The sequence below is a fragment of the Rhyacophila brunnea genome, unplaced genomic scaffold (genome assembly GCF_057557595.1).
Source record: "Rhyacophila brunnea isolate RB1 unplaced genomic scaffold, BYU_Rbru_1.0 scaffold_2, whole genome shotgun sequence".
Taxonomy (NCBI): domain Eukaryota; kingdom Metazoa; phylum Arthropoda; class Insecta; order Trichoptera; family Rhyacophilidae; genus Rhyacophila; species Rhyacophila brunnea.
This window is the reverse complement of record NW_028232859.1, coordinates 13,680,908-13,702,485: the sequence shown is the minus strand read 5'-3', so window position 1 is coordinate 13,702,485 and position 21,578 is coordinate 13,680,908. Positions and strand designations below refer to the sequence as shown.

Below are 21,578 nucleotides of genomic sequence, written 5' to 3'. Positions count from 1 at the left end.
TTCTGTATAACTATTGTCTATTGCAATCTGGCAACATCGAGAATGAGATCGTAATTCTTTAGTGATAGACTTAATATGTAAATCTTTGGAAAGCAGTATTTATTTATTTTATTTCTATTTTTAACATAAGGTAAACCATTGGGTGCGTACGGTTACATTAATAATGATACACTTTTTTCACAAATTTAAAAAAAATATGGTCAACTAATCAGTCTTTACAGTGGAGATTAAAATTAAAATAAGTTTAATATACATAACTTGAAAACATCTCATGCATATACACACTAGAAAAAATCATTTTGTAGAAGAAGAAAAAATACGACACCCGACGGGATATATAGAATATAGATATATCAGTATTTATAGAATGTGACATTCTCAAATCTTGTGTCTTATTGGTTGAATAAAAGAAATAGTTTATTAAAAATTAGTTAATAAATCACTTTTATTCAAAGAATAATTCACATGATTTGAAAATGTAACATTCGATATATTATTGATCATACATAAACTGATAGCCAACATTATTAACGCAAATTGATACACACTTCATGTAAGAACTATCAGTTAAATATTCGTAATTAAGTAGGATGCCCTTAGCTTAATTGGAAAATCAGACTGGCGCGAATCCAGCGGTTATAGGTTCAAGTCCCGTCGAATGTCGTATTTATTACGTATACATACGTATACGTATATATACGTATATGCATGAGATGTTTTCAAATGATGTGTGTTCAATATAAAATGTGATGGGAGACAATTATTAGATTCTAGAATCTAGATAATTATTTTTAGGTAAGTCTTACAGTAAATTATAGAATATGAAGTATATATTCTGTATTTTTTTATGAAATTTGTGATAAAATGTTTCATTTAAATAATTATTATTAGAAAATTAATAGTCAAATTAACATAGCGACGCGTGTCCCAGGTTTGAATCCTGGGTCTGGCAACTACAAAATATATCGTTTTTCAATTTGTGTATGAGTCAGAGTATGGACCTAATAAGTTGAGCAAGTGGCTGACATCCATTTCTCGTAAAAACAACATCTGTTAATACAAACCTCCACTCCGTGTAGGCCCATATGATCTTATTAGGATCGGACATGGTCGTAAATAAAACATTGGACATTGTTTTGCAAGTCAAACCTGAAAAGGTGTTATATTAATCTTAACCAGTGAAGACGTTTTATCTGAGTATTTTGTGGGGTGAGGTCAGTGACATCAGCCATATTTATACAGATCTGTCCTAGTATCGGAGTCATATGAATGAAGAAGACTTGCTGAAGGCGAACGAAAATACGATCTCCACTGCAATATTTTCATGAGAAGTGATATGATTCCGGACACATCAATAAAAATAAAATTGTAGAATTTATTTTATAATAAACTATGAAGATACTGCGCAACCAGGGAAAATTGGCAGACACTTAATGGTTTCCAAATGTTCATTTTTCAAATGTCCAAATTTGTTTTCAGAATTAAGTGCATCTATATAATTAATGCAAAATTGTCATTATTCACATCGTCACGAATTAAAAAATGTTTACGCAACAATTAACACTATTGGCCAAAATCAATTATTGAAAAGGTACATATGCTGTAATATCAACAGAGAATGTAAATATGATAAGCATGAAAACTCTTCAGCCGTCCGAGGCTGCTGTGTAGGTGTTTTGTTAATCTGTTTCGGTTAAGGAGGCAAGGTGATTAGCCCAGAGCTCGCGAGGCCTGAGCCACGAGGGCCCTGAAGGTCGGCTCGACCAGGTTTTTCTGTCGGGGATTTCCTTCCCTTAGCCAGAAGGCCAGTTTTATGGCGCCGGTCACTCGCCCTTCGCCCCCTGCTGTTAGCTACAGCGTACGCTGCATTGCCCGGAGGTCGCCACGGGGAGGCCAGCAGATGGGCCTTACTGGCAGTTTGGCATTTCCCAACTTTTGCTATGAACACATCTACTGGCGTCAATGTGTCCACTTGGGGCCGACCAGCCGTTGACCGCCTGGAGCAACATTCAACTCGATGCGAAATGTCTGGGACTCACGATTGTACTCGGTCAAAACCAAATGCCGCCTATTCGACGCTTGCATTCTGACGGTGCTGCTTTACGGTAGCGAATCATGGCACCTTACGAAGGCTCAGAGCAACCGTATACTGAGCTTCGAAAACAGATGTTTGCGACGAATACTGGGTGTGCGGTGGGGTATGACTTTAGGAGCAACGAGGAGATAAGAGAACGTACCAAGCAGCCTCTCATCACACTGAAAGTGAAGAGGCGACGTTGGACCTGGCTCGGCCACGTGCTGCGGATGCCAGAAGAGAACTTTAACCTGGCTTGCCTGTTATTCAAGCCGACCGGATTCCGGCGTCCTGGAAGGCCGCTAAATACAATCTACAGAGTGTATACGGCGGAGCTACGGGATGCTGGTTTGACCTGGAACGAAGCAAGAAGACTGGCGAGCGACAGGGATTCTTGGAGGCGCCGCGTGGTGTCCATATGCTCCAGCTAAGGGGCGGATATGGGCAAAGAAGAAGAAGAAAACTCTTATTATAAAAAGTTATATTAGCTAATGTATATTAACTAGCACAGGGTCCTTTCAAGTGTAAACCCGACCCTTCACAAACCAGTTTCATGAAAGCAATCTCAATTAAAGCTTCCGTATCTTACAGTCAAATAAAATAGAAAATCCGTTAAAAGTAGAATATGAAAATAACAATAAGCATGCACGGAGAAATTACATTAGATATATTTTAAGAGTGTCGGTTAAATTGAAATAATAACATTTCTTTCAGCAACTTCTTTTCGCTCGATTTTTTTTTATTTATTTACAAACGTCAATCAAAATGGAAAATGCCAAAAATTGAAACACGCTGAAAGGAAAACCATTCGTTCGAACGACTAATATTGTTTATTTTGAGTCTGTGTAGACTGTCGAAGATCGTGATTTTTATTATCAAATGTATAAAGTTGAAATTGAATTATGTATCGTAAAATTTCGAGTGAAATATCGTTCATTAGTACCTTGATATCCACTACACATTCAATAAGATTTACACGGGAAAACCGTGCGCACGTGGTTAGTAAACGTGATAAGGAGTTTTATACACACCGATGCCGTACATTTATATAACAGATTAACGTAATAATACAGTACGGTATTTTTGACTAAAGTGTCGGTAATTAGTTAGTGTGATTGATCCCGTTTGTAAGCTGTCTCAGCGAAAACATATACTATCTTCCAAGCACGGGATACCTGATACCATGGTTATAACAAAAAAAAATATCATCACCATGGCCCTCACAAGGGGTGGGCTGACAGGGCTGTAGCCTGGGGGCCCGGCGAGGCGAGTCGAACTGGTTAGTGAGATAAACACACATTACAAATTTGCTTTATTAGTAAAAAAAGTCGCCTGCGGCGCTATTTTTCTTCAATAACATTATTATTTAAAGTTATGTGGTTGTACGATACAATTTTTAACACATATACATTTTCATAATTCAAATGGATGTATTAAAATACTTATAAGTAGGTAGGAACAATAAAACACTAAACATACACATTAATTTTACCGCGTACACCATTTGGAAAACGCTACTGTAGAGCGTTAAACTACCTTTATCCTTAGCGATAGGTAGGGGGGGCGCCAAAGATCCTAGCCTGGGGGCCCGCTTCACGATGTGGGTCTCATGATCATCACCATTAGTCGGAGTTGATCCACTGCTGGATGAAGGCTTTCCTTATCACATTATCCTCTTCTTGGTCCCTAGCATTAGCCCTAGCATAGTCATTGGACCATGGGCCCCAAAAGGGAGGGGGTGGCTGACAGGGCTCTAGCCTGGGGGCCCGACATGACCGGTCGACTGGTTAGGTGAGATAAAAACTCACCACAAATTTGCAATAGTAAAAGGCGCCAGTGACGTCCCGTGGGGGTAGGCAGATTGAGCGTCGCTTGGGGGCGGCAGTTACTTGAAGGGCGGCAAATCGAGAAGAATCATTAGGTATATTTAGAAATAGCTACCTAAACTTAGTAATAACGGAAATATCGTTCCATTAAATAAATTAGCACACTGGTTGGAAACAAAATGTATTAATTAACATGCAAGGCTTAACAGGACTGTATTTTTTGTCGGGTTCATGATGTCTAGCTTACTTCCGTTGTACTTGGACGTCACGTCCTTGATGACCAGCAATTATACATGCAGATTTGCGAATTATAGGTAGGTAAGTACATACCTAATTTAAAATTTATCTAAATATTTTTGCCAGTCACTCATGTTTTGGAAATTGTCAGGTGTATTTTTAAATGTATTGGAAACCGTAAACTCGCAATATTGTCTATTGAAGCAGAGATGACATTTAAATTAGATTTAGTGGTATATATTTTGTTAGTAATGTAGGTATCCATACAACACATTTCTAATGGTACGTTTACATTTGACACTAATATCGTCATATTTATGTATGACACCATATTCACTTAAGTGTAAACAGTAAGTATATTTGTATCTGCCACTTATTTTGCGTGTGTCGACTCTCACCTACCACTTATTCAATCTACTTATATACGCAAATGTAAACACCGCGTTTTCGACAAGTTCGAACTTGGAGCGATATATCACCGAAGTTGGACCACCGTCTACTTTTATGTCAAGTACCTGACACAATATTCGTAGTTTGACAGGTACCTAGTGAATTGCATATGTATATTTCTAAAACATCGGACAATCAATAATCATAGGTACACCATGAATGTATGCCCAACGTTTACGTTAATAAATGTACTGTAGCGATCTGTCAAAAATCATAGACAATGAGAAATAAATCGGATGTGCCGTGTTCTATGGATTTTGTTCGAAAATAAAATATCGCTTGTTCTCGGCACATACGATTAATTCTGATGCACTCTGTGAAGAAAAAATGCGCTTCAAATGGTATTACCTAATTCATTTTGGCCCACACCTCTACTCGTATTAGGTACGATAATATTATATTGAATATGCAATGACGATCAAGTGCTAGATATCGCAATGTTACTGTTAATCGTTCTTCTACGCATTTCTGAATTGTGTGTCTTGTTTTTTGGCAAAAGGTCCAATCTTGCAAACTAAAGTTCACAAATTGAGTTGGATCTTCGATTTTAAACTCTGACATTAAACGGAAGGCACCTAGTTCTTTTCGTCGCTGAATCCATTCCCGCACCCATCTAGACCATTTTTTCCTCCTTTTTGTTGCCAAAAGACTTAAAATAATAACACTCGCTGCTTTCTTTTTTAACATTCCCATATTGACAACTGACATAACGTTTTTGAGAAGTATACAAAATAAGTGTCCGAATAAATTACAATATCATATGTAAACACCGCATATATTTATTCCAATGTTGCCATTGAATAAAGTGTCGAGACTTTATTTCAACGAGAAGTATACCAGAATTTTATGTCAGATCCATGCAGGTGTAAACAGTAAATGAAGTTTTATGTCCGACACATAAAATAAGTATAACGGTATAAGTGTCAGATGTAAACGTACCATTAGACATTTTACTCATGAAAGGATAATAAAAATACTGTACATATAAAAAATGAGGCGGCATTTTGGCGCTACCTAGGGGCGGCATTTTGTCTAGGGACGTCACTGAAAGGCGCTATTTATATAAGAAAATATTAACATTTTAAAATATGTGGCGGTGTGATGCAATTCGATGTGGTATAATTATTTTTAACAATTAAAGAATAATTCATCTGTAGAATTTGATTTAAATTATGTTTAGTGTGTGCTCCGACTATTAGATATATGGCGAAGGGTCGCATGTTACTTGGCTACCACAATGGGGTCCGTGATCATATGATGGGTTCCGCGAAATACCATTTAGGGAACATTACTGTAGAACATCACACTGCCCTCAAACATATTGGCCTGGGGAGTGGGGCTTCGCTTCAGGATGTGGGGGCCATGCATTGGACCGACAATTAATTATAGTAATTTTAAAAATTCTTTCAAATATGCTACTTTAGTTAATGTTGTATCAGATTCTAATTCGGGATACCTAATACGTATTGGAAAAAGAGAAAAGATCAGAGTGCAAAACCTACCTATATATTATTAAAAAATGACAACATCAAAATAAACTCCTTGGAAAGTACGCACATACCGATATAACCTATGTATATGACATAGGTATGTAAGTAAAACAGATAATAAGCCACATGCAAGCAGTGAGAAGTAACCGGAAGGCGTTCAGCTATCTCCACAGCGTAGCTGATGCATCATCATATTCGACGTCTATTTTTAGTGCATTTCACGTTCGTCTTCGAAGTAAATGTTCCAATAAATTAAAATGAAAATTAATGTTTGTTTTACGGGTGCCGTTTGGACGCATACCTCTACAGAAATAAATCGGGCGAATACACCACGAAAATAAGCTCCTAGTTATTTATTTATTTACTTACCCGTGCTTACAAAAATGCATACGAAAATTATCAGATTTTAGTATTATTAATTCACAGTTTATTTAAGTTCCCTCTTTCAATATCATTATTAACATTTACAATATGTAGCCACGTTGTTTTACACAGAGATGTTTTTGAGTGTCAGGAGTGTCTACTATTTGCAATATGGTTATAATAATATTATTATGTAATAATAAAAACGAAGCGTTGGGTCTGTCTGTTTGTTCGGTTGTAGACTATACGATTTATAACTTTGGACTTTTTTTGCTCTTTTTACTACACTGATAAGCTTCTTTGCCTGATTATCTCGCATAAAATTAGATCAAATGATATTGACTTGTATTAATATGTAGTAATAAATAAATAGATAATAATATCGAAACAAAATGTTTTGAATACAGGTAATACATCATTTTACAACGTTTTTATTAACTGGTATTCTTGTTTGTCCGGTGGTTGTTTGTCCAGTACAAATATTGCAATCGATTGTTAACTAACTTTCCGACTAGCTAGACATTTGAAACTTTTAGAATATATCAGAACACGATTCTAATGCATTCTTTCAATACTTTTAGCCATCTTTAAGCTGAATTGAATTCATTGTCAGTTAATTCTGTTTTGTATGGAAAGTTATTTTAGAAAAATCCGTAAAAAGTAAAACACTATTATTGGTTGCTAAGGGGGTGGTCCTAGTAACTAAATTATTAATATATACGTACGTTACTATGGAAATCAAAATGAAATGTCAAAATGACATTTCAGTATTCTATATTTGTTTGTTTTTTATTTACTTTAATACCAAGTACAAGTTTGAGCATATTGAACATAATAATTCAACAGAAAATTTAAAAACGTTGTATATACAAGTTATTTTTATCCTGTAATTATTCATCCTAGAGCCGGAGTGCAAAGTTATCAAATTCAAATCAAATCAAATCAATACATATAAACATAACAAATTACAAATTCAAAGCGCTCACGACATGATATGAAACGTATACTCTAACCCAGGGGGGGGCAAACTTTTTGGATGGAGGGCCAAATTCAAGAATTGAAAATGAGCGGCGGGCCGCAAGTAAAATACCATTTTTGGATATAGGTACACTATTTATTATCACGAAAAATAATGAGAAGAATGAAACTGTTTTTGAACATTTTTTTAAATTCAGGTGTTAACTTTGTAGTTGATATTCTCAAAACTGCTTGTGAATGGGCATCGGGGATATTTGAACGTAAAGAATTTTTATTGAGGTTCATGATCGAAAATGTTTGTTCACATATATAGGTTGATCCAAAAATAACGAACATTTTTCTTGCATAATCTTTAAGTTGGTCGAATTTGTCTGAATTAAGGGCATTGTAAAATTTGGAGATTTCTTCACGACGATGCAATTCTCTTAAATCAGTGTCATACTACAGATCCATATTCCCAAGTTGTAGCTCTGTCGGCACACTATCAATATCTATTGAAATCGATGTTGAACTTAGAAAATAGTGGTTACATAGTGTGAGATGAGACGCGAAGAAGACGTACTGAGATAATACATTTACGAAACAACAAATTCTTCAAATTTGAATCTATTGTCAATATTTTTTTAAAAATGATAAAAAAGTTATTCATAATCAGAAGTGCAACTAATGGTGGCGGGCCGCAAAAAAATACCAGGCGGGCCACATGCGGCCCGCGGGCCGCAGTTTGCCCCCCTCTGCTCTAACCTAAGAACTACTGGACCAGTATTGATGAAACTCGTACACAATATTGCCATCTATTCTATGATGATTATGGTATAAAGATGTAAAAAGTATAGTATTTCTGAAAAACTATAGTACCTACAAGAACATTGTTGGTCTTATTATCTTCAATATTATCGTCTTCTTCTTCTTCTTCTTTCACCCTGTCACGTCCCAACATTGGGGCATAGGGCAAGCACAAGTTGGCGCCACTTCCCTCGGTACATCGCCAACTCCTGTGCCTCCCGCCATGTCAGACCTGCAGCACGTAGGTCGCTTTTGTAGCATCGCTGCAAGGTGAGGGAGGGCCGGCCACGGCGACGGAACCCTTGAGGCTGTGCCACAAGGGTACGAAGTGCCGCACTCTTTGGCGGCATCCGGAATACATGTCCCAGCCACGTAATTCGTCTCTTCGTGATAACTTAAATCACCGAAGGCTGTTGTGTCTGCTCACGAACTCGGGTGTTTGTAACGCGGTCGTACCAATGTACCCCTAAGATTCTGCCGAGACATCGATTCTCAAAGCTTATTAAAATATTAAAATATTATCGTAGTTTGGTATAATTAACGTTAAACTATAGTATTTTACATTTTTACCGTTAACATTATAATATGGACGGCAACACTGCTCGTACAGCTTATAGGCTACATTGTTGATACCTACTTGGTCTTTACTTAGTGCTAGAACATAGTGGTTGGGCGCTGGCGAGGCAGCGGCGTGCGCAACTCAAACGTATAACTGTGTGTGAAATGTTCGTAGATAGTGTCTTTTTTTGGGCATATCACACGTGGTTATATGTTTGAGTTATACACGCCACTGCCGTCCCGCTGCCCGACCGACCACTGTGGCCAAGCGCTTAGACTTTAGAATGTCATATTAATTCTTGATATTACAAGAGAGACTTCTCGCAAAATAACGAACTTGCAACAATATGACACGAGGCGAGGGTTAAGGCTTAATGTTCTGTTTATTGTTCTATTAGTAACAATAATAATACATTCATTGACATGTTTTCTTTTTCAAGTAAATGGGTAACGTTTTAAGTCATCTTTACACGATTTAAGAATTAATACCCCCGTCGCCATCACGAAACAAATTGACGTATTCACACCTCGACGTTCGCTCTCCGAATGCCAGCGAGTCCAAAATTTCGTCGCGCCTATAGTTGAAAATTATTTGCCGTTTCACTGAAGTATCGTCTTAAGGAGCGCGCGGCTAGAAATCGAACAAATTCTTTGTCAATAATGTTCAACAATGTGAGGTGCCAGAGATACGTGTCCATAGACAGAACAATAATTAATAATACGAATCAGCATACATATTTATTCAATATGTATTTATCTGACTCCGTTGTCGATGTCTACAATGAAATCGTGGGCGATCTCTAGTTATGGATATAAAAATTATCTATTATCAGCTAAAGTTTAGTACTTGCACTATTACACTGCATGTAAAATTTTATGATTAGAGCATAGACACTGGTATATTTTATTGTCGTCGTTTTGTGATAACGATGACGTGACTTATGTTAAGGCTTAACGTTGGTCATGTATTATGTAAGTATACTATTTAATTTAGATAACAGATTATTAATAGCAATAGATTTTTAATTTACTTATACTACACCTCAGTGGTGAAGAGTGGAGGTAGGCTCTGACCTACCCTAAATACCGACCTATCCTAAATTCAACATAAATAGTCCATACTAAACTTTGTCAGTCATATTTATTTGATATCATTGAACCAACAATATATATTTTTAGATTGTATTGATTAGTTTTTAAAATTCAATTAAACCCTACCTAGATTAAACCATAATAGTAGAGGTAAGCTATGAAAAAACGACAAAAATAATGAACACTTTGTCAGTCATAATTATTTGTTTTCATTGAATTAAGAATACAAATTCCAGATAGGTATGTAGTTTTTTAAATTTGATTAAGCCCTGCCCTACCAAACCATAATATTGTATCTTTAAAATATCTTTAATTATGTACGATTAATTTTGAATTAAACCATAATTTTAGATATTTTATAGATAGAAGAATATTTTTTACCCAATATCTAGTATGATTTGCTTTAGGCAGGGTTAATTGAATTTGAAATACCATCTCTGCAATTTGTATTTTTAATTTAATGAAAACAAATAAGTACCTACAATGTTTAGTGTGCACTATTTATGGACTACCTCCACTCTTCGTCACTATATACACCTATATGAGGACACTCAATATGGTTTTTCAATTATATAAGTGTGCAATTCAATGTTTATAACCTACCAAAAATAAAACAGACTGGCTTAAGTAATACATAACCAATCGTCTTATATTATGCATGATCATTGATTGCCAATCAAAGATGTTTAATCTTCTTTCGGATGGAGCCTAACGTGGTCTATAAAAATCGCTGAAGCAAGTTTGACAAAGTTCCATTTTTATTTTGCAACAAACAACGAAAAGGGTTTATATTAAATTATGCGGTATTGCAGCCTGATACCTCTGATACAGTTTGAAAATAATTTACCTGTGTAATTTAGTATTATACTTACTTAGAGCCTTTATTTATCATTCGATTTTCATAGTAAATATCTAAGTATAATATTATTACATAGATCATTTAATTTATTCCTGGGTATGCGCAGCATCTACACCTACAGCATATTTATGAGTGGCACGCCACTGCTACTTACGTAGTGACATTTTAATCATAAGAATGAAATAGATTTAGTTTATATTATATTTATGATATACTTATTCATAATACTTTTATACAGCTAGCATTAAATTTGTTAACAACATCCTGTTAATTAAAAACTAATCCGATTCATGACTATGATTTTTCAGTCGTGTTTATATATCTGCGATATATGGACAAAAAAAGAAGCAGCACGATTTAGTGCAATACATATTATAAATACTCACAAACGATAATTGTATAAAAATAATAGACACAATACAAACGTTCATTAGGTAGGTAAAGGTACGATAAACGGCAGAAAAACGGATACAATATTATGACAGCAACCGTATGTGGTACAAAATGGGATAAAACGTCAAAGATACAACGTCAACTTAATTAATGAACGAGTTTTGTGTTTGTTTTTTAACAAAAAGATATCAATCAAAATTTTAAACAAGGGCCCCCCGATTTCTGAATAACAGGAAATATTATCTACCTACACTACATTATGTCTACGTACATTCGGTACATTAGTGATTTACGATTTAAAAATAAAATTCTGCATATTCATAATATTATTCCAAAATTATAATGATAAAAGAACAGCTCACAGCACATATTGCTATATTCATATAAGTGAGTATGTATCTAGTTGTTAGGTATGAGTTGCGAATTTGAGGAATTACGTGGCTCGCTAGATTTGGTTAGTGCACAAGTTAGCAGACAATAATTACAAGATAAAAAGAACTTTTTATATAAACGTTTTTAAATTTTCTGTTGAATCATATAAACTTGACTTGACTAGCTTAAACGATCCAAAAAATTTGTACTTGATAGAAATACTGAATAATGAAATGTCATTTCATATTGATTTCCGTAGTAACGCACGTATATATTAATAATTTAGTTGCTTGGACCCCCTAGCAACCAATAATGGTATCAAAATAACTTTTCATACAAAACAGAATTAACTGAAAATGACTGAAACTGAAAATAAATTATACTTAAAGATTGGCTAAAAGTATTAAAAAAATGCATTGGCATCGTGTTCTGAAATATTCTAAAAGTTTCAAATGTCTAGCTAGTCGGGAAGTTAGTTAAAAATCGATTGCAAGATTTGTACCGGACAAACAACCACCGGACAAATAAGAATACGACCTAAGAAAATCTTTGTAAATATAATAATAATATTTTGTAACCATTCGTACCTGTCGTACAATTAAATACAAAATAATTAATTCAATAGATAACGCTAGTTTTTTCGATACCATTAACCTTGAGCTACAGATTTCATCGTTTTATGAGAGAGCTAATAATATGACTGTTAAAAAGATATACTATTTATAACAAAGTGAAGTTTCTCGAGATTCACAACAAAAATAAAAACAATATTATCTTACCCGCTGTACGCAGAACTCGTACTGGATGCTTCGCCGGTCGAGTCTTCAGAATAGCTTCTCTCTCTCCAACTGACTTCAGCGACAACTGGACAGAAGTGGACTCCTTTTGAACTTCCTGACCCTGACAAGCCTTGAGATTTGGAGCCTAAAATCCCAACCGGTTTGAACTCGCTCTTCAATGGGACGTGCTGCATTGACGACCTCATATCATCCTGAGGTGTAACCTTCGTGTAGAGGTCTTCAACGTCTTGGTTGAATGTGTTTAAGTTAGGCGTCGATTGCACCTTATCGCCTCCTTTAACAGGAGTGGAATGATAAAAAAGATCTCCACCAAATGCTTCCGATACGTCCGGACTTGACGTTTCTGTGTTAGAGTTTGATAATTCATAATGTCTTCTGTAGTAAGGTGGATCAGCATCGTCTCCATAATAGTTGAACTCGTATGCCGGTGCTGCAGGCTGTTGTGGAGTCGTGCTGGAGGTTTTTGATCGCGCTTGTTTCTTTTCTAGTTCCGCTATGACATCATCAAACGGGTTAAAAGCTGAATGCAGGCGTTTGTTAGTCAATATTGAGAGATTCTTATCAAAGTTACCGCAGTCCAAAGACTTTTCCAAAATCTTCTTGGACTGATCGCTCAGTTCCCGCATGGTCTTCTGCATTTCACCGAGGAATACCTTCTCCGACTCAGTCGTAGAGTCGCTCTCGGCACTCCTCTCCCGCGTGGGTGGCAAATTTCTGGCCATTTTCGAAGTCCTCGCGGAAAACTTCTTCAGAACATTCTTAGCGTTACCGTCCGCGTCACTGCGGTAATCGAGCACTGTCAGATCCGCGACACTCGTTGTAAAACTGTCACACACGCGAAACGACTGTTTGAACGAAGCTTCCTGTATCACTGCTCTGTTTGTTCTTTTGGGATAGTCGAAATCGCACAGGTCGAAATTTTTCGCGGCCACTGACACTGCGCGCTCAGAACCGAAACTCCAGTTGTCATCTAGTGATGACGGAGCACAATCCGCACTCGCCGGTTCGTCACATAAATTTAAGTCCTTGGGTACACTTGACACACTGTATAAATTCCCGTCGTCGCGGTTCAACTCTTCGTCGAGAAGCCTGGCGAACCTGTCGGCGGTGGCTCTCGGAAGAGTGTTCCTCGCGTTTTTCGGGTCGAAGTGATATGCGGCGTCCGATCGTGACGCGGCGGACAAGTCAGGCAAACTCGACGACGGTTCGGGTCGCCGAGAACGAAAGACGCCGGCGGTTATTTGCGTCCCGACTGTGGCGCCCCCCGCCGCAGCGGTCTCGCGACGCCTCGCCGACGCGACATCCGGCGACGCCACTTTCGGACGGAACTCGCCCCGCGCGCCGAACTGATCGCCCACTTCGCTTTTCCTCTGACACTTGGCGACGAGTAACGACGGCAGGTCGTCGTCACTTTTGCGCTTCAGGGAATGCTCGTTGCACGGCGCTGCGGCGGGATTTTTTTTGCTGACGTTAGGGATCGACTTTGACTTCATTCGGAGGAAATTGCAAAAATGGTCTGAGTAGCCGCTGTCTTCGCTTAAGTTCTCGACCGAATACTGCGGCGCGGATGTTTTCCGTCTGGGCGGACAAGCGAACGCGCCGCCGTCTATTTTGGTAGCGTCTAAATTCTCTAAGGACGGCAGGGCGTCGAGGCTTCTGCAGGATTTGAAATTGTACTTTAGGGGAGGGTCTCTGGGCTCGGCGGCCCGGACGGTCTGTTCGTGTATCGTTCGCTCGCTGTCGCTGCTCCTCGTGTCGGAGAACTCGCTGGAACTGGAGCCCTCGTTCGTGCGGTCCACGTTCGCATTCCAGTATCTAGTTTCCTCGTCGCAGTTAAAGAAACTCCGATTCGTTTCACCTAAACTGTCTTTAACTCCGTTTTGTACAATATAGGTTTCATCACAAAATCTTTCTTCAGGTAAACTTCTATCATTAAAATGGCTTTCGGAGACGGATCCATTATTAAATCTATTTGAACCTAATCTATATGCAGAACCTTGCGACGAAGAACTGTTATGTTCAGAATCTGAAGAATTATCAAGGCTGTCAGGAGATATCTCTGTAGGTTGCATTCCTTTCAATCTTTCCAGACTGTCCAAACTGAGGATGGATATTGGCGAGGGAGGTCCCGATACATCGGTCAATTGGCAAGATTGTTCAAGGCTTTCGAATTGTGCTAAACTGGAACTTCGCGATAAACTCAACGAGAGGCTGATAGTGTCGGTTGGACTCGGAGGGCATTCTGGTCGAAGTTGGTTTGGTCGGCGTCTCTTTGCTGGGCAGAGGAAATCGCGTTCGGATCCACTGTCACATTCATCTATGGACAAAATAAAAACAGTTGTTTAGACAAATTATTGTAAAACGAATGTAATATAATACAGGATTTAGGTATCAATATTAATTTTATTATAGTACCTAATAGGAGAAAGAGAGTCAACTAAATATAACGATCAATGTCAAATGAACAAATATTATGATACGTATATTTGCAGTGCTGAGGATTGAACGAATACAAAGGGACCGGTAAATCGATTGCAATATTAAATACGCGATTGTAAATTCTACATGACTATTTTCAACATTCTGTAAAGGAGGTATGAGTTCTCAAAAGACTTTTTGCTACTACATGACAAAATATTGATACTATCTTTATTCATGTTTTTAGTGTGAAACATAATAATAATGTGTTCTCAATAAGATTTTATTTTACGACCACGTTTGTTTTGTCCCTATCTTCCTTAGTAATCTTATGAGTTTAAATTAAAGTAAGTATATGTTTTTATTCAACGAACATGAATGTAACGATATAACATAATTATTTCTAAACTATGTTTAATAAAGAATGTTACATTCATTAGCATTGTGAACTATTCCTTGAACAAAATATAGATTATTTTAATTACTTTGATTCGATTTGGTTTGACAGTTAACACCATAAATATAATTTAAAATTATTAGTACAAGTACGAAAAGACTAAAGTTTGGAGAGATTTTGACGCCGGCTAAGGCATTAATTGGTACTTTATATTGGTCAAATTACAAAAGCCAATTGTCAATATTAGAAAAAATTAATAAACACACCAGTCGCATAACTTTTAGATACTTTCGTTGTAATTAGAACTATATCTAATTTGATAGGGCGTAGATGGCCAATTGTGTAAAGCACATTGGTCGGAATCCGATGGATGCTGGTTAGAGCCCCGCCCTGCATAACTGTGTTTCGTCGTGTATTCAGATAATAATAAGTTTACGCTGAACACTGACAATAATACAAATATCTTTTAAATGAGGAAATAATAAAGCAGTTTTAATGACAAAGCCAATTTATTAATACCACACCTGTTAATTAAGAGAAATGACTACTCGTCCATTATTAATAGCTACCGTGTGGTTCAAAGTGACCGGAGAGACGCGACGACAGTAGAAATAAGCATCACTACTTTATTTTCAGATTCAGACATCGTCACGATAGATCAAGACGATAAACATGACATCTGGTAGATAAGGCAGGAAGAATAGAACAACATGTTACTGTGAAACATTTCATTCATTATTTTCTTCACAAACAGGTTTTGTCACAATAATATCAGTTATATAATAAGGTTTTCTAAGCGAATTTTCTCTATATCCAAACTGAACTTTTCCAGCGATGGAACACTCCGCATACCTTGAAATTTTGACGACACACCTTGTTTGTTTTATAAGGTAGGTAAATATTACATAATCAGTAAATTAAAAATAAATGAGAAGAACAATAATTATTTTTAAAACAACATAAAATAATTAATTGAGTTAGCATTTACTTGGTAGAATTCCATTTTACAAGAAATGAAATTATAATTAATATTAAATTCTAAAGGATTTTAAAAAGGTTTGTCGATAGCTATTTCGGTTGTAACACCATTATCAAGACTATATAATCTATATTAATATTAATTATATTTTCATTTCTTGTAACATAAAATAAGTGAATGAAGTTTTTAATGACTTTGGGTCCTTGAATTGAAAATCTTCATGATATCAACGCATCTTTTCTATATCGAGGGTAGTTTGTCATATTTATGTATTGAAGTATTATAATTGTTACAATAAGTTAGCCGTCTAAACTGTCAAAACTGCCTACCTCGCTCTAAAAGTTAACGCAGCAAAGAGAGGTGCTGTTAAAACATAGTTAAAAGTCGAATTTGCTGATTGTTGGCATTGTAATATGCTTATTAGAAGGTAAAAAAAATAAATCTAATTTTATTAATAAACCTTGTAATGTAACGAACCTACATGGGTTAACTGAAAAATGTTTAATTTTATGATATAAATTTAACATAAACAATATTTGAACTAATGGTTTTGAAACAAAGTTATTTTTTGTTAATTCTACTTTAATCGATTAATTTAAGTTGACAACTGTTTCGGGCTATAAACTCATCTTCGGAACGGTCAATTATAGTTAACTAAAATTGAAGATTCAGATAACCTGTTTCCAACCTCGGGTTGTTGTGATAGTTAGTAAATGCCAGTGCAATTAATTACGTAACAAGATATTTTTTAATTTGCAGAAACATACAGTTTTTAGTGCTGTACTGTAAACATAATATTTTACAGTTATCAGGTTTTACATCAAAATTTATCGAATTGCTATAGGTACATACATTTTTTGATTTGAATTAGTTGGTTTACGAAAAGTTTACCACTGACGAAAAACATTGACAGGTGTATTTTAATTCCAGGATTTTGTGCGAAATTTAAAGCTGTTTGTGGTGATAATGCGAAGATGCATATTTTACAAGCTAGGTGTAGATTGAAAAAATCTAAATCTGGAAAGAAAAATGCTACGCTGGCGACACTGATTGAATACGAGTTTTCTATTTAGAAGGAATGCAGGGAAAACCAAAAAAATATCATGGAATGGTGTTGCATTAATCAGTCGTCGTCTCCCAATAAATGAGTCAGAAAGAAGAGGTCGGTGAAATAGTAGAAACGAACATTTTCACACTCATTTTCAAAGTATACCCATTTCTCTAAAAAGGCATATGCCTAATTTTATTATATTTTCTATTCCGTTATCTTGAATCGCAAAAGTGTTTTTTTCTCTAGTGACGTTGAGCAGATTTGTTTGCAATTCGTTATCAACAGTAAAATATTTACACAGCACTTAAAGCTCGCTGTTGGTTTTGGCATTTGAATTGTTTTTCTAGATTTTGTTAGAATTGTAAAATTAGTGTTAAAATTCCTACGTCGAGTGCTACGTCTCTTTTAATGCCAGTGATGCTCAATCATACAGCACACGGGTATCACTTTATAGTTTTATGTCGTGTCAATGACGTTTATACACACTTTCATTTTTATTCATATTACTTTTCTGATTTTCAGAAATAATAGTATTTCCGATGCAATTATTAATTACATAGTTTGTGGATCAAAATGATATATTAATATACAGAATACGGTTGGCAACAATGCGTGAACCACATAGGTAAGTTGAATATTTTACGAAAAAAGTCAAACGAATACCGGTGTGTAGTGTGTACTATTCAAATCTTTCTCGTATCACAGTTTGGGAAACCCTGGGCCCTAGTCAATGAAAAATGGGACCCATAAAGTTACTTAAATATCCAAGCTAAACGTAGTTTCGGATGAAGAGAAAAAAATTGAGAAAGTATCCAACTATTAAGTTTGAGGGGTTTCTCGGGCTGGAATTGAAGCCAGATTGACGAATTAATGTATGTTGCGTGTATTGCTTTTTACATGGCAAACGAATGATGTTAACACTGTTGAATCACATAACAATAACTCAGGTTTATGGAAGTACAGACTGTTGTGACATAATGGCTTTGTTTCATTGAATATAATACCTTTTCCTTGGGGTACGTGTATGACAGAATCAGCATCACTATCGTCCAGCCAGCAAGGGGGTCTTTCTGATCCTCCGTCGGAGCAGAGGTCCTCGCTGGTCTCCTCGACGATTGTCTCCAAGAAGTGAGCCATCCCACTTCCGGATCCCCCGCATCCCGAACCCAGGAATAAAGCTGCATCTGAGAATAAAAGAAAGCGTTTTTATTATTGACGTTGCCGTAATTATTGATGAAATTGTATTAATCACTTCGATTTGATTTTAAATTTTAAATAATTCCACACCATTTTTGTCAACTGCGACTTCGGTGTGAGGATAGTATGGGTTATGTATATCTTATATTGCAAATACTATCAATAAACCGCTTTGTATTTAAATTCTATTAAAAATGCTTGAATTACAATGCATATAGATTACATTAATGTTCTGTCGACACCAATAACGGAAATATTATCGAAGCTTTATCAATTTTCCATATGCAAAGTATTATTCAAATTGTATTGTTTTTAACTCGGTGACGTTACGAAAAGAAAGTTAGTTTCAAAAGTTTTTTTTTAATTAATCGTAGATAGTGTGCATACTTACACATAATTATTTCAAATGCATCTTGATAGTCAAAAGTAAAACTATAACCATTACGAATGATAAATATATCGCGTTATCAAAGAGTTTATGTTACCGCGCCTTTTCGAAAATTATGAAAAATTCAAATATTCTCAATGTTCTCAAAAACAAAAATTAGGTAACGTGAAAAATGATTTTTTGAAATTCCTGAACGCGCCTCTAATATTTTGTAAAATACAAGAGTCCTTCGATGGACGATTATTTTGTATTGTTTTTGTACGACAGTATGACGATCATTTACTAATTAATATTACGTAAAAAGATGGATATTAATTGGATGTCTCAAATGGCATCATGATAAAGTCTTTAATTGTGAACCTCATCACAAGGATTTCTGGAAAGGGATACTCCAACAGCTGGAGAAGAGTCTACAAGCATCATAAGGTATAAACTCTTAAACATTCAGTAGATAGTTTCTTTTAAGAGATTGGGAAGAATCTACGTATCGAATATGTCCTTAAGAAAATAATTCATCTATAAACGAACAAAAGTATATTTTCGATTTTTAATATAAAATAAAACGATCTTTATAATTGGTGTTTCTAGTACCTATATATATACATTATTATATTATATATAATTATTATGATAGGGGTTTTCAGTTGAAAATGAGCAACTGAAGGAACGAGAAACCGTTCATTGTTGTTTTAAAATTATATGGATAAAGGTCCAAATACAGAGATGACGCTATTTAGTTAACATAACTAAGAAATCTTTATTATAAATAAGAGAACCATTCTCAGTTGTATCTGCCAATACGTTGCCGATTTCTTAAGGCCACTTAGATACTACATAATATTTACAATACAATTATTTGTTTATATAATGGAAGTCACCGAGAATCGACAATAATATAAGCAACATAATATTTTAAAGATATTTTGCCACACCCACCTTGACGACTTAACTTGTATATTATAATTATCTTTTTATTGCAGAACCATCTAATAATAAAACTGACTCATTCGTGTATTTAAATTTTTATTTTATTATAAGTCCACAATAATAATCATTTTACTATTCTTGTGCTGATTGTCTCTTATGTGAAAATCCTTGAGGTAATCTTGAAGTCGCTTGTTTCGTTATGCAAGCAGCGTTCGTTTTGTTCGGCATGTGAAGGAATGTGTTTGACAGGTAAGCGCAATCAAAGGTCAGCAGGTAACACCAAACGATCGTTCAATGTAAATATTTTGTTTTCTTGACTGGTGTATATTAAACACAGACACGGTCAGCGTCAAACTGGAAGAGTATTTATAGACAATCGAGTTTAACCAAAACAAAATATTTATTTCGGTAATGTGATGGCAAATGATTATGGATGTAGTTTTTTTTTTATTTTCGACGAAGAATTACTTAAATATGTGTAGTTATAAAATTTTCCCAAGTTAAAAAAAACTGAGGTTATATATTATCATCCATTTAATCACACACGTTCTTTAAGAAGTATGTAAAAAGAATTGGAATTCAAATTTGAATTTAAAATACTAATATAAAATTTGATTTATATTTTCTTGCCTAACTGATTTCAAATTTTGTATTCGCTCTCCTGCAAAATAGTTCCGGATAGATAACGATTTGACAGCAGCGATACGAGTTTTTGTGGAATTGTTCGTTAAGTTATTTCAGGCGGGAAATAAAAAAAAAACGGAGGGAGGCAATACTATTGCGAAATACAACATAAATGACCAAGATTACATTTTCACTTTGAAATAAAAAAAATATATACCTATGCAGTAAATATAAAGTGATAAATACGTTTAACAAATAACATGAGTAATGGACAAGTACCTAAAGGCGGAATTGATTGATTTTTTTAAAATTATTATAACAATCAAGTGTAAGTAGGTAATACCTACCGGTTGATTACATAATTCAATTACTTTTTGAAAACAAAAATAACTATGTATCATAATAAACTATGTCATTTCAATCTTTATATATATAAAAATCTCGTGTCACGATGTTTGTGGTCGAACTCCTCCGAAATGGCTCGACCGATTTTTATGATTTTTTTAATGTATATTTGTTAGGTATGAGAATAGGTCAACAAGTATATTTCATACCGCTAGGTGATTAGGGTATCTCTATCCAGAAAAATTTTCTTTTATTTTTTTGACAATTTTTTTTTTGTATTTTTTTTATTATTTGGCATAAAAATTACCTATAACCCCAAATTTTAACCCTCCTACCCCCACCCTCCCATTTTTTTTATCGCGATTTTATTATTTTTGTATGAACAAATTTAACCGTCGATCGTATTTCAAACAGAACGAAATTATTTATGTTGTTGAATGACAGATGGCGCTACGCCCGAGAAGAATTCAAGAGAAGCGTCGCGTCATTTTGACATTTCATTCGGCATATCACAACGCAGTGCGTGCAAAATTTTGTATGATTTATTTTAATTTATCTATTTTTATGTGCGTGTATTACAGTGCACAATGCCAGCAATACGCAAGGGGGGCCATTTGGGCCGTCGAACGAATAAAGCAACAAACATGCGAAATAGTAGAGTAGAAAGAACAGACGAACAAATCCAACAAGATAACAAAAACGTGCGTGTAAGCATGTCGCAATTGCGTGCATCTCGATCACAAGAGGCACGAGCTGAACGAAATCAACAACGACAATTGGAACGGAGCCAAGCGCGCCGGTTCGTAGTTAACACACGCAGAGCAAATGACCGACAACGCCAACAAGTACATCGAACATTTACATCCGCTTCGTTCCTTCGTCTCGCATTCGAGTACGAGCCAGATATTGAATATTCCGCTCATCCGAAAGTGCGCTATGGACAAAAAATGTCCCCATTGTCATGCGCTCAAATA

General features: G+C 35.6%; 1 protein-coding gene across 1 annotated transcript in view; it reads right to left on the bottom strand.

Annotated features, from left to right (window-relative positions):
• LOC147071893 (uncharacterized) overlaps nucleotides 1-21,578 on the bottom strand; it is a 261,050-nt gene that overhangs the window by 136,801 nt on the left and 102,671 nt on the right. Inside the window, exons 3-4 of the mRNA XM_085946419.1 lie at nucleotides 18,128-18,307; nucleotides 12,258-14,595 (exon numbers count right to left, since the gene is read on the bottom strand). Of these exons, the coding sequence (XP_085802545.1) occupies nucleotides 12,258-14,595; nucleotides 18,128-18,307 (2,518 nt within the window). The remainder of the gene's footprint in view (nucleotides 1-12,257; nucleotides 14,596-18,127; nucleotides 18,308-21,578) is intronic.